The sequence below is a fragment of the Passer domesticus genome, chromosome 10, assembly GCF_036417665.1.
Source record: "Passer domesticus isolate bPasDom1 chromosome 10, bPasDom1.hap1, whole genome shotgun sequence".
Classification (NCBI taxonomy): domain Eukaryota; kingdom Metazoa; phylum Chordata; class Aves; order Passeriformes; family Passeridae; genus Passer; species Passer domesticus.
This window is the reverse complement of record NC_087483.1, coordinates 10557726-10571387: the sequence shown is the minus strand read 5'-3', so window position 1 is coordinate 10571387 and position 13662 is coordinate 10557726. Positions and strand designations below refer to the sequence as shown.

General features: G+C 41.4%; 1 protein-coding gene across 9 annotated transcripts in view; it reads left to right on the top strand.

Moving 5' to 3' along the window:
- Positions 1-13337, top strand: part of PCNT (pericentrin) — a 71089-nt gene extending 57752 nt beyond the window's left edge. For all 9 annotated transcript variants that reach the window (XM_064433746.1, XM_064433753.1, XM_064433749.1 and 6 more), the window contains 12 exons: positions 155-350; positions 1396-1609; positions 2097-2247; positions 4025-4741; positions 5287-5567; positions 5830-5926; positions 7815-7979; positions 8734-8969; positions 10089-10168; positions 10866-11028; positions 11526-11653; positions 12947-13337. In XM_064433746.1, coding sequence (XP_064289816.1) covers positions 155-350; positions 1396-1609; positions 2097-2247; positions 4025-4741; positions 5287-5567; positions 5830-5926; positions 7815-7979; positions 8734-8969; positions 10089-10168; positions 10866-11028; positions 11526-11653; positions 12947-12990 — 2472 coding nt within the window. In that variant the 3' untranslated portion in view covers positions 12991-13337. The remainder of the gene's footprint in view (positions 1-154; positions 351-1395; positions 1610-2096; positions 2248-4024; positions 4742-5286; positions 5568-5829; positions 5927-7814; positions 7980-8733; positions 8970-10088; positions 10169-10865; positions 11029-11525; positions 11654-12946) is intronic.
- The last annotated feature ends 325 nt before the right edge of the window (positions 13338-13662 follow it).

The window sequence follows — 13662 nt, the reverse complement described above, 5'->3', positions numbered from 1 at the left end:
CATAATGTTAATGTTTTGCATTAATGTGAAGCGTGAACTTAGTCATTTGAGTGCTTCAGTACAAAACTTGCACTGCCAGAGTTTCCTTAGTACTTATCCTTGCAGAAGACATGGAAATAGCCCTGTGGTTTGAATAGGCCTTGGTTTGTTTCAGGAGGAGCAGAGGCAGATGGTTGTGGAGCACCTCTTCTCCTCAGACCGGAATAGCCTGCTCTCAGAAATCCAGGACCTCCGAGCTCAGCTCCGCATGACACATCTGCAGAACCAGGAGAAGCTGCAGCAGCTGCAGGAAACCCTCACCAAGGCTGAAGATCATGGGAACAAGCAGGAACACCAGCTTCGGAGGAAAGGTAATTCTTGTTGGCTTTGTCAGCTCTTTCTGTCTTCTACATCAGTTCCTTTTTGCCTCAAAGGTAAAAGGAAAAAAAAAAGTGTCTTGCAAAGAAGCAGATGCTGTATAATTCCTCAGCTTTACTGAATGCACTCAGAACTGCTCTCATCATAGACAACCTTTCTCATATCAGTAGTTAAGACAAATCTGTGAGAAGCTGTGAAATAACCCAAAGCAATGGAACTGAAGTAGTGTATACATGGAGAAAACTCAGCAAGGATAGTGAAACCCTGTTTGTTTGCAGAGAATTGTTTATCTGTATTGTTTGCTAGTAGAGAATCACAGAATCATTTAGGTCGGACAAGACCTTTTAACACTGTGGAGTCCCACCACAAACATTGCCAAGGCCACTGCTAAACCATGTTCCTGACTAAATAAGGAAGCCTTGGTTTTCACAGCAGGTTCCCTTTATGTAATAAAGAAACAAGTGCAAGTGACCTTGGTCAAAAATAAACATCTCTCTCAAAGCAAACACTGCTTTTTCCTTATTTTTGTTTTCCCATCGCTGTCATTCAGGATTCAGCCATTTAATAGCACATGCACTAGTCCAATAGATGAAGGTTTTCTGGACATCCAGAAGAAAATGATTGCTAATTTTATTTACATAATGCTGTAGACATAGGTGCATTAATTATTTTTAAGTAATTATCAAACAGGGACCTCCAAATTTAGGGAGAGTTGTTTGTCTTAACTCACTGGCCTGAAGAGAGCTGGCAAAACAGGTTCTATATAGTGATTCCTGTCCTAAAATGTTTATGTAAGTGGATAGGTTTCTTTAATGAGTTTTAAAATCCATCCGTGATATTACAGAAGATCACAATGATAGAATCATCGGGTTTGTGCATCCTTCTTCTGATTCCTCTCATTTGAAAAGAGATTTATTCTTCAGACAAAAACACTTCAATACAGCTGATTTGTTTTCCTAATTTGGATTAGTGTAAGTGATGTCATATTGTCAAGGTCTCTGTAATATAAATAACTGTTACAGTGTTTTCTTATCCTAGTTGAGTTATTGGAATATAAGCTTCAGCAGGAGAAATCTATTGTGAGTGACTTGCACAGCACCCTCTCTGAGGAGCAGAAGAGATCCTCTGAAACATGTGATCTCCTGAATCAGGAAAAAGCATCCCTGAAATCAGAGCTTTCTGAAAGCAAGCAAGAGAATGAAAGGTTGCAGAAGTCCCTGGAAGAGCTTCAGAGGGAAATAAATCATTTACGGTGAGAAGTAGATTTATTCATGTACTTGATTTATCAGCAGGTCTGAAAGGGCTTTGTACTAATTGGATCCATAAAGCACTTGGAAACAGAGGGAGGAAACCTAGGGTCTCTCAATTTTTAGGGTTATGTTTTCTTTACTAAATTCTGTCATCTTGAGTATGTTCCTTTCCCACTCCCTTCTTAGTGTATTCCAATATTTTCCCTTCCTCTCACAGGACAACAGCTTTGCTCTGCCAGAATAAATAAGCTATCTCTTAATTGTTACTAAGTCGAGCAATTCTAGCTTGGCCTGCAGGGAGGCAAATGCTTTCAGATGCTGACTAGCTTGAAAACTTGAAAACTGACTCTCTTTAGAAAGAATAGAGGCCACCTTAAAGAAACAAATCAATAGAAAGAACTCAGAGAAACCAACCCAAAATGTCTTAATTGTGATGCTGGTGAAGGATGTTCTGTTCTGAACATAGAAATGTCGTTTTGAACTTTGCAGTGTTGAATTGGAAAAGAAAGAAAAGGATTTGGCAGCTGCACTTGAAGACTTGCAGGCTGAGCAGCTGAAGGGATCTGAGCTGCGAGGTTGGTTCGAGGAACAGCAGCGTCAGCAGAGGAAAGCAGAGGATGAAAAGACAAAGGCCATGGAGGTAACGCCCAGCTCCCCTGGGGCATGACGTTAACTAGCAAGTTATTTGTGCAGTCTTCTTCACCTCCTCTGTTCTTTGTTTAGTAACTGTTAAAACCCCCAAACCTTTTCTGAATGTGCACAGCGTCTTTTCTCACTGAGTTAAAGCTTTCAGTTACTTTCATTAATTGCACGTGCAGAAATAAACCAAGGTTGAATGCTGTGTTGGGGTTTTGTTCCACAACTTCTTAATGTTTTTCCCTTTCCTACTTTCCACTGTTGTGTACTGCCCCTTGCTGAGTAGGGACAGCCAGATCCTACAGTTGTGTAACTGCACCCTTAATTCCAGAGCAAACTTACCATGAGGGTGTGAGATGTATGATCTCTGAGATTATAAAGAAAACCACCCAATGATAAATAGGTTTGGCAGAGTGAGTGGAGCCTTTTCAATATAATATGTATTTTTGGAGGTTAACCAAAGTCATCCTGTTCCCTTCTAAATTGAGCAGAAAACAAGTAAACAGCTTTCTCTCCAAGACTGTAATAGCAATGACTCAGTGCTTGTAAAAGGCCTACAGTAAATGGAAAAGGAGCAAGATGTAACATAAACCATTTCTTAAACCCCAAAACTAAACTCTTTCAAAGAACTCCAAACAATCCTTAAATTTTCTAAGTGAGGAAACACACTTCTGACTATTTCCTTGTAGTCTGGCTTCTCCTGTCATCTTCCTAGTAGTTGTTTAAGTTTGTGAATAATTTTTGTTGGGATGTTTGCTACTGCTGCATGGTTAGGAAATGCTGCTACCATCTTTCTCCTTTTCAGAAACCTGCTCATGCAAGGAGGACAGAGTAGCCAAGGCCAGGAGAAAAGTGCTTTGCCCCAGGACAGATCAGTCTGGCATTCACAAATCTTTATTGAAGCCCCATTATGGAAAGCTTCTACCTTTTAGCTCTGACCTGGCTTTCTAGCAGATAACAAATGGTGCTGGTTATGTGGAGGGCAGGGTAGACCTCCCTCCTAGGACAGCAGTGCCAGCTCTGGCTGTCTGCAGTGCCCTACGCTGCCCCTTCAGTCCCTGCCTTTCCTTCTGAAGAAAGACTGGCCCCCACAATGGACCTAGGGATGAATTTGAAATGGAAAGAGTCAATTTAGACTAGATACAAGGAAGAAATTCTTTCCTGTGAGAGTGGTGGCACCCAGATTACCCAGAGCAGCTATGGCTGGTCCATCCTTGGAAGTGTTCAGGCCAGGGCTTGGAGTCACTTGGGATAGTGGAAGGTGTCCCTGTCCATGGCAGGGGATGGGAATGAGATGAGCTTTAACATCTTTCCAACCCAGACTGTTCTGTGAGTATTTTTTTTCAGTCTCTACTCTGTGTTTTGAAGAGATGGGCTGCCAAGTCCTGAAGCTTTACATCTACTCTTACTGCTTAGATTTTTCTTTTTAAAACAACAGGGTTATTGCTGTTGCACATGTTACTTATTAATAGGACTGAGTGATGTAAAAAGTTGTGATTTCCTAATGAGGATCTTACTAACTGAAGAAGAAATAATGTACTGGCAGATACCTTAGCATGATAATTTTTTATTTTGTTGCTTGGTGCTATATTGCTAAAGAGCATTTTTGTGTCACTTATAATTTTAAATTAAACTTTTTAATACCTGAACTACTCTAGTTAAATCTTGAATATATTTTTGGATAAAATAGGAGGTTGAAAATTGCTAAATGCCAGCCAGTCCCACAAATGAGTGTTTGTGCTGGAATAGCAAGTAATGTGTTGTCCCCCCGTTGTGCCCAGGAGCTGCAGGCTGCCCTGGATGTGCAGTCGGTGCAGAACTGCCAGCTGGCCGTGTCCTTGGAGCACGAGAGGACGGTGACAGACAACCTCCGCAAGGAGCTGCAGATCGAGCACTCCCGCTGCGAAGCCTTGCTGGCCCAGGAGCACAGCAAACTGAGGGAGCTGCAGAAAAACCTGGAGGCTGAGAAAAAACGCTCCTCGGAGCTCCTGGATTCCCTGAATCATGAGCGTGTTCTGACAGAGCAGTTGAGCCTGAGAGTGAAGGAAGGGGCTTCCTGTCAGCACAGGGAGTCGCTGCTGGAACAAGCCTTTGTCAGAGAGCTCCAAGCCCAGCTGGAAGAGGAGAGGACCCGAACCATGGAGCTTGCTGCTGTTATTGAGAAAATGCACCAGAAGGCCATCCTGTCCAAAAGGCAGCTGGAGGCTGAGGTACAGATGTGCTGTGAGGAAACCCAGAAGGAGAGGGAAGTCAGTGACAAACTGCGAGCCACCCTGGAGTCTCTTCAGGCACAAAAGCAAGAGGTGATCCGTTCCTTGGAGGCCCAGAGGGAGAGAGAGGTCAAGCTGAAAGTTGACTGGGAACAACTGCAGTCACTCTTCAAGCTGCTTAAAGAGCAAGATAAGAACAGGAAAGAGGAGAGGGAGAGAGAGAAGAAACAGCAGCAACAGACAGAGATACAGAAACAGAAGGACTGGCAGAGAGATCAGGAGAGACTGGTGAGAATGCTCTGCCTTACACTGACATAGCCACACACTGGGATTTAACCCTCTGGATGGTATTCTTTGGAATGTTTCCTTCTGTTAAAGCAGTCTAAAAAATGCATTGAATGAGCTCTTGTCCTGCTTTTGTGAAATGTAGCTGTTTTCAAGGGATTATGTCTGTGTTTATTGTTGACAGAAGTTGATCTTTAAATCTTTAAAGTTGATCTTTAAATTTTGTGGGGATAAATATGGGACAAATGCAGCATGGAACCGAACTAACTTTCATGTCATTGCCCTTATTTTTTGAGCTAGAGTCCCTGTCATGCCTTGAGAAACTGTTGGTTTCACCCTGGGTTTCTCCTTGGATGGAGACAATGCCCACTCCAGTGTCATTAATTTGCTTCCTGGTGGCCCTGGGAAACAGTGCTCTAAGCCTTCCCCAAAAGTGGTCTGGCAGTTCAGGAACACCCAGATGGATATGCTGATTAGGTGTGCTGACACTTACATAAGTATGGGTATATATAAGATGCAATTAACTACTACTAATTTTGTTCAAACAGCAAAACTTGGAACGGCAACACCAAAGGGATGAACAAAGAATTAAAGAACTGCAGGAAATACTGGCAGTATTAAGAGAAAGAGAAAGAAATCCTCCAACTCCAAACTGTCAGGAGGAACTCTTGCATACCTCAAGCAAAGATGGAAGTCCCACACATCCTGTGACAAAAGAAACTGAAAAACCTCACTTGCAACAGCAGCAACAACAGCTGGAGAAGATAAGGCAGCAGTTGCTCTTTGTGGTTGTGCACCTGAATGAGTTCATATATAAAACTCTGGATAAGTGAGTTCATAAAATAGCACTTGGCTTTCCATCCTGCTTCTTAACTTGTGTGTGTCATGGCTGAGAGCCCTTATCTCTTTTAATTCTTAAAAACTAACAGAACTTGCTAATTTCTCTGCGTATTTGTAGTAGTTTGTGGGGTAAATATTGCATAAGTAAAGCCTCAGAACCTTAAAGGTCAAGTAGTGGGAAGAAGCAATTAAATGTGTGTTAACATTCTTACAAATCAGCCTGATACTGAAAAAGTATTTCTGCTTAACAGAGCGGTTAATGACTGGTCTGCATCAAATGATGAAGCTGTAGCCTCTTTACTGCAGACATTAAGGGAACTAAAATCAGATTTGACTCCTACATCTCAGGTAAGGAAAATAATAACATATTTTAATGTCCCACTCTGTTTTGTCATATTGCAGAGTCTGCTTCTGAGAGCATTTTTTTCCTAAATATGTCATGTGTCCAAGGATCACAAGCTTTGGGATGTGTTGCTGTAGCTTCTTTATGCATCCAGAAAGAGGGGTTTTTTTTCACCAAAATGCCAAGTACTTTTTTTTAAAAAGCACCACAGTGGTTTGTAATCTCAGGAGGGCTGTTCTGACCCAAGTTTGCAGTATTGCAAATACTTTACACAAACCCAGGGATTACCCAAGACCAAGCTCAGGTCTGTTAATACAAAATACATAAATGCATGACTTTTAGATTCCATCTGATTCCCCGGATAACTGCAGTTTTATGTCTTTCTCTTGCAATAGACAGAGATCTAGGACTGTCTGATAAGTGAAAAGTTTTTTGTCTCTTCTGTTCACAAGTCTAATGTGTGACAAGCTGCCTTGGCATGTTGCAGCTCTCCCTGCTCTACAAAATACAGTTAATATTTTCCTTCTGTCACCTGTGCAGCCACACAGGTGGTTGTGGCCAAATGGATCATCTCCAGCCTTGAGGAAGGGGATGCAGCCTCTTCTCCAAGTTCATGGGGTTATTTTAGTTAAGCCTTCCTCTCACAAACCTTTAGAGCTGTCAGCTGTAGACAAAAGTCTTGTTGAAGTCTTGTTGAAGCAGAGTTCCCTCCTTCAGAGATTGACCACACAAAAATAAAGGCACCCAAGTTTCCTGACTCTTTTTTTTAACAAAAAAAAGTGTTCAGTAGAGCACTTTAAAGTCACATGCCTTTCTAGAGATTAGGAGCAAAAACTCCACCTCAATAGCTTTTCTTTTGTGGGCACAAACAATCCCTCCTCTCTGCCTTCTTTTCAGGCTTTGGCTTTTTTTCCAGAATCACCTTTTCCTTCAGTCTCCTCCCTGAATTTCTCCTTCCTTTAAGGTACTGAACCACATGCTCAGGAGACCAAAGAAATTTTCTGCTGTTCCCTGCCTTGAGTTGCAATAAATTGGGGGGGTATTGGACAGGGAACCTGGCAAAATGTCAGCATGGAAAATCTGTGCCAAATGGAGCTGTGTGGTCAATCAGCTGCCAAATGGTGCAGCAGAAGTCAAGGACATAGATGAGTCATGCAGAGCTCCTTCAGATACTACAGACTGTACTGAAATAAGTTTCTAGGAGAAACTGGGGTCAGTTGTTTGTATTGGCTTCTCTAATGTATAGATTTTATTTCAAGGGATAAAACATCAGCTACCTTAAAAAAAAATCTGCTATTTCTTTTGTGATCTACTGCATCATGTACTGATGTAACTGATGACCAGTAAATGTGCAGTAGTGCTGGGTCTCATTCCTTATCACAAAACTCAGTTTCACAGAATCACAGCATGGTTTGGGCTGAAAGGGACTTTAAAGCCCATCTTGTTCCACCCCCTGCCATGGGCTGGGAACCTTCCACTAGACCAGATTGCTCCAAGCCCTGTCCAGCCTGACCTTGGACACTTCCAGGGATGGGCCAGCCACAGCTTCTCTGGGCACCAGACTCTCAGAATTGAATGTGACTTTTCAGAATTTTTCACAACTTGTTTTTGTTGTATGTGCAGCTTGTTTTTGCATGTACACAGACATCTTCACTATTTCTGTGCTGCCTGTGGATGTAGAAGAAAGCCAGGTGAAAGTCAAAAGGGCTTTTAATGCTTTTCAGTTTCCCATTGTGCTGTTCAACACCTGAATACTGTTGCTGGTTTTTGGGTTCATTGTTATCATGTTTTAATTTGTCATAAAGTTGGGTTATTCCTCGGTTTGAGATGTTTGATTGTGAAAACAATGTGCAAAACCCATTGTGGCTCACGTTCTTTAGGTTTCTGTTTTAGGTGAGATCTACAGGTGATGCTGGCCCTGTTCAAGACCTGGAAAGAGAGGCTTGGCAACGAGAGAGGAACACGCTGCAGAACATGCTGAAACAGGCAGAATCCCAGCTGGCCAAAGCCAATGCTGAAATTGAAAACAAACCAGTGGCAGAAACTTCCAATCCTAAGGTAAAATCATGGGGGTAGCCAGCAAAGGGGGTCTCTGGAGCTTGGACAGCCAGCAGAGGCACAGCCAGGAGGTACCATTTGAAACTGATCTGCTGGGGAAAAAGGCATCTGTCAGATTATGGCATTTATCTTTAACTGACTGCTGTAATCTTCAGTTGCTATTTTAAAAAGTTGATTTTCTAGACAAACAGCTTGATATATTATTTTAAATTAGAAGCTTTCCCCATATGTACCTCATCAGAGAAGTTCCTTTGGAACTTTCTCAGTGTTAGACAGGAACTTGCATCAAAAGTAATCTGGATTTGGAATTTCTTTCCACACTTAAATGAGAGGGAGACTTGGATTTCTTGTCTAAGCATGAAAATAGAAAACATTCCTTATTTTTAATCCCTGCTGACTAATCTTAAATACTTTTTATTTTTCTGACACTTTGATTTTAATCAAATCTGATAGGCATCTCTCCCACCATGCATTCTGGATTACTTTTTTTTTTTTTTAAGCAGATGTACTTTTTTATTAAAGAGTTAAACTGTTTTAGAGGTTTGAGTATGACAATTTTGCTTGAAAACTTTCAGGAGATTTAAAGAGGACTGACACTCCAAATCTGGGTGGGTTTTAGCAGTGTACAGAATTGTTTTGGCTGCCCTCCTGTCCTCAGGACATTTGACCTGAAGACACCTTGTTTGTGGCTGGCTTTTTGCAACAGTAACAGTGAAAAAAATGAACTTTTAAAATTTTTTTTTTCTTTCTGCAGTTGCAGAGATTATATCGAAAGTACATTCGAGCAGAGAGCTTTAGAAAGGCTCTAGTTTATCAGAAGAAATACCTCTTGCTGCTGCTTGGTGGGTTTCAGGACTGTGAGCAAGCAACTCTGTCTCTGATTGCCCGCATGGGAATCTATCCTTCTGCAGACCTGCAGCTCTCTGCAGCACACTCCCGGCCCTTCACCAAGTTCAGGTGTGCAGTCAGAGCCATCATTGCCATCTCAAGGTAATGCAGAACAATCCCTCAAAGGTCTCTCATAGGTGATGTTTTCTTGGAAGCTTAAAAAATTGATAGTTCCTGTGGCTTATCCTACATTAATATTAAGCAGAAGTGATCTCCAGAACTGGTTGAAGCATGACTTGTTAGCTGAGTTTGATCTGTACTAAAAATTTGTAAAAAACATCTTTAAGATGAAAGAGGGTAGATTTAGTTGGGATATTGGGAAGAAATTTTTCCCTGTGAGGGTGGGGAGGCCCTGGCACAGGTTGCCCAGAGAAGCTGTGGCTGCCCCATCCCTGGAAGTGTTCAAGGGCAGGTTGGACAGGGTTTGGAGAGCAGCCTGGGATAGTGGAAGGTGTCCCAGCTCATGGCAGGGGATGGAACAAGGTGGGCTTCCTTAGGATCCCTTCCAGCCCAAACCATTCCATAATTCCATGAAAAAGCTACTTGAGTGATACCCAGCTGCAATATATTTGGGAACCAGTGCACAGCATTACAAACTGGAGTCCTTTGGGGCTGGCCCTGATCTCTTTGGTCTCACTGGACAGTCTGTCTTGTGTCAGAATGGGATCTGTCAGGAATGGTTCTCTGGAATCCAGTAGTGTGTGTTTCACTGGGTGTGACTTTATCATGCTGTGTCACTGTCAAATGGGTTTTGCTGGCTGTACATGGGACAACATGCCATCTCCCAATGGCTGTAAACCCATTCAGGCAATTTTAAATGTAATAGCTGGTTATTTCTGAGCAATTTCATTGTCTAGTTAAAATTTTCACTAGCAAGTTTCTATCAGGAGCTGACACAGAGTCTTTGACATGAATACCATTATAACAGCAAAGGCTGCAGCACCTGCAAATTTGTGCAGTAACCTCCAAACTCCTTGTCTCAGGTAGGAAGAGCTCTCTGAAGATCAGGAGCAGAGCCAACACAAGCAAGTTTTCAGCAGTTCAAAGATCATTGCAGGGTAAAATGGGCTAAGCCAGGATTCCAAAGACTGAACTTGAACAGTTCTCCTGTCATTCCCACAACAATCATTGCTTATGTTGCTTAATACCAACAAATAATATTAAAATTTAATTTATTTCTGCTTATTTTTAATGCTTGTCCAAATTTGTTTTCTTACCAAGGTTAAAGTTTTTGGTGAAGAAGTGGAACAAAGTTGGCAGGAAGAGCACACAGGGTGAAAGCATTTCTCACAGTATAGCAGGTAACACACTTATGTGTTTGGATAAGTACATTGCTTTCTTTGTAATTTCTCTTCAGTGATGTGTTCCGTTTAAAAACAAAACCCAAGTGGGAAAATGTGTTTGTTTTGCCACTATCCATCTGTAGAGTAGATGGATAGATGGTCTGATGCAGGTCAGTAAGGACTTGAGTTACTTGAGGACCATTTGAATGTTCCTTTGAGTTACTGGTTGAGTGCCTTTGTTGCAATTCCAACAAACATCTTAATGCAGCACCCAGTATTGGGGAACTGTTTGCCTTGATGTAAAATTCCATTGTGACTTTTCAATGCTAAACAAAATTCAGATTAAGTAGTGTATTTTTCATTACCTGGTACTATGTAATTTTCAGTTTCTAAGTTGCTGGAGATACTTACTTTAAAAGAAAGCACAACCTTTGTACATAAACCCACTGTTGTATGATTCCTAAGAAATTTGAATCCTCAAATGCTGAGCTTTCTACCTCAATACAAAATAGCATCACAATTCTGTTAAATACAGTTAAAAAAAAATCCCACAAACAAAAAAAGCAGTTAGCTGTAGAAAGTGTATTTACCTGCATTTAAAACCAAACTTAAGCATACTCTGCTGTCATTTTCATGGGTTTGTAGGATGTGTTTATGACAGCCTGTTCTCAGTGGTTCCTAGTGCATATTTTTTAACCCTTGCTATTTACCACAGCCTTTGGTGCTAGAACAGAAGTCCTGAGAGAGCAGCAGCCTGCAGCTGGCCCTGTCAGCTCTCCCCCTACCCAGGACAGGGACACAGGGCTGTGCCACAGAACCAGCTGTGCTGCAAGACTCACGAGCCTCTCCCCACGATCCTCCTCCCGCTCACACAACAGGTCAGTCTGCAAAGATGGGAGGTGCTTCAGATCATTGTAGGGGGTTTTTAACTTTGCTGAGTGGTTTGTCACAAGCAGCCAGGGAGTCTTCTGGTTTGCATGGAATTCAGCAAAGTGTTTTGGAGAGTTTGAGACCTGCAAGAACTTCCAAAAGACTTAGTTCTACCCCACCCTATTCCTCTGTCATGGCATGTGTCTGTTTCTGACAGCCCTGCTAAGAAAAGTCACCTGTATGATATGGAGCAGGGTATTAATAACTGCAGCCCTGACTGGTGCTCAGTGTGACTGGATTAGTGGTCTGATGTAGATCCAGGGTAGGCTAAATGATGCCTCTTGCTGCTCTTGTTTCCAGCAACAGCTATACAAATAGAAAGAGTGGCAACGGTTCCAGTTTTCTTTGCCCAGTATTCCTGACTATATGAGTGTAACTTCTGGATATGTTTCAGAGTACAGCATGAGAAGGAGGAAATGATTTGTTGGTTTTTTTTTTTTTTAAGATTGCACCTGTCCCCAGGTTCAGCTCCAGACAAGTCCCTTGTGGCACCTCAGGATCCTGAGCAGTCACTCACAGAATACATCCATCGCTTGGAGGCCATCCAGCAAAGGCTGCGAGGGGTGCAGCCAGGTAAGAGCCACCTTCTCACCCTCACAGCTCCTGCAGGTCTGGGCTGCTTTTCACAAGGTTCTTTGTACACACTGACAATAAAGAGCATCATTTTAAAGAATAATTATCATTATTGAGGAGTAACAACCTAAGTCAGTCTCCAAAAGGAAACCTTTCCAAGTCATAGCTAAAACTCCTCCAAGTGTGGCATTTTTCTAAATTCATAGTGAAAAAGATAAGGTGGAATAATTTCATGTGATTTCTGCCCCCATTCCTTTTCCCAAATCTAAACAAGGAAGTGTTGTGATTCAAATGAAGCTGTGTATAGAGTTAATGTGCTTTAAAATCAAACATAGCTGTTGTAATAGCTGAGCAGGGCTTTCTCTGCAGCACAAACTGTAATGCTTCCCTTAATTATCACTTCCTTATGTTCATAACAGATTTTTAAAAAGATTTGGAAGCTGATAAATACAGCCATCTACTTCTAAGATTTATCAAAGAGCACACAAAGGATTGTAGTGGCACTTAGCTTTGCTATTTAAACCAGTTCCACCTAATTTCTAGACCAGATTTACTTAGTTTAATTAGTCTAATTACCTCCTCTTGTTACATGTTTTGTATAGCACAGAAACACCTTGTCCTGAGGAGGAACTTGCAACCTGTCATCATATCATCCTGAAATCCTGAAGAGTTTGGGAACATTGTTCTCAACAGGACTTTACCTAGAAACTTTATTACCTTGACTTTGTGGGTTTGTTTGGGGTTTTTTTTTTCCCAAATGCTGCAGCTGCATGGCTGATTCAGATAGTTAAACAGATTTTAGACTTGAAGCCTATCAGCCTTTATGGAAGTAACACATTTTGCTTCATTCCAAGTGTGGAATAAGCACTCCACAGCTGGGACACCATAAACACTGCTGTGATTTCTGTCATTTCCCTATTACCAGGATGATAATGTCCAGGCATTACAGAACAATGCTGCAATCTTTAGAGCAGTGCTGTCAGCCAAGTGATTTTCCCAGTTCCTAATGAACTAAAGAATCACCACAGGAGGGGCAGAATTGAGCTGTCACTGGGGTAAAGCATCCTGTGATGGAGCACGGGTCCCAGGGTATGGAGGTTTGTTTTGGCAGATGTTTAGGCTTTCAAATCCTGTTTGGGATTGCTCCTAGGTGGCTCGTGAAAATTGGAATTGCTTTCAGTATAGCTCATATGAAGTGCTTTGAGGAAATAACACACTGCTAATTGTACACTGTTGCTTCATAATACAAGCAGTTTTCTAATGTTGATCTGTTTTGTTTTTTTTTTAATTTAGGACAAGTGCTAGGTTCACCTCATCAGAGAAACCTAAAAAAGTGATGGGAACGGTTACAAAATCTGTCCTGCAAGTTCCTGCTTCCTCTGAGTCGGTCCTCACTCAACAGATGCACTTGCAATCTGCCATGCAACTGAATAAAGGGCAGTGCTTTTAAAGCAGATTTTTATATGACTCTTTTTATTATATTTTAGTACTTTAAGAGGGACTTACTTTTCACTAAGAACAATGTTTTACATTCTCATGTGAAATTAAGTCAACAGCTGAAGTGTGCCTGCATCACTGTATTGTAAGCTGGAAAAAGTCTCCGTGGTGTTTATTTTTCTATAGTGTATAGGTGGATTCCTTGTAAAAAAAGTTATTAAAATGGCATTTTATTAGTGAATTCTTACATTGTGTGGTTGTTTCTTTCAGTCATACCTATTTATTTCTTTTGCTGTTTCTAAAATTGTTTAGGTTTTAATATTTCTATAGGATCATTCCAATTAAAGGAATGGCTCAAATACTCTCAAAAATATCAAAGTTGCCTGTAGCTTTCTGCAAATTTAGGGTTTACTCTTCTGGTTTCTCAGAACATAAATCCTCCCTCAGTCTGTCCTATTTATTCTGGACACTTTTAGCTTCATTTTTCTAGTCAAAAGGCCCATAATTTTGTTTAACTCTTTTGTACCAAACAAAACCTGTGAACTCCATCTACATCTAATGTAAGTGATCCT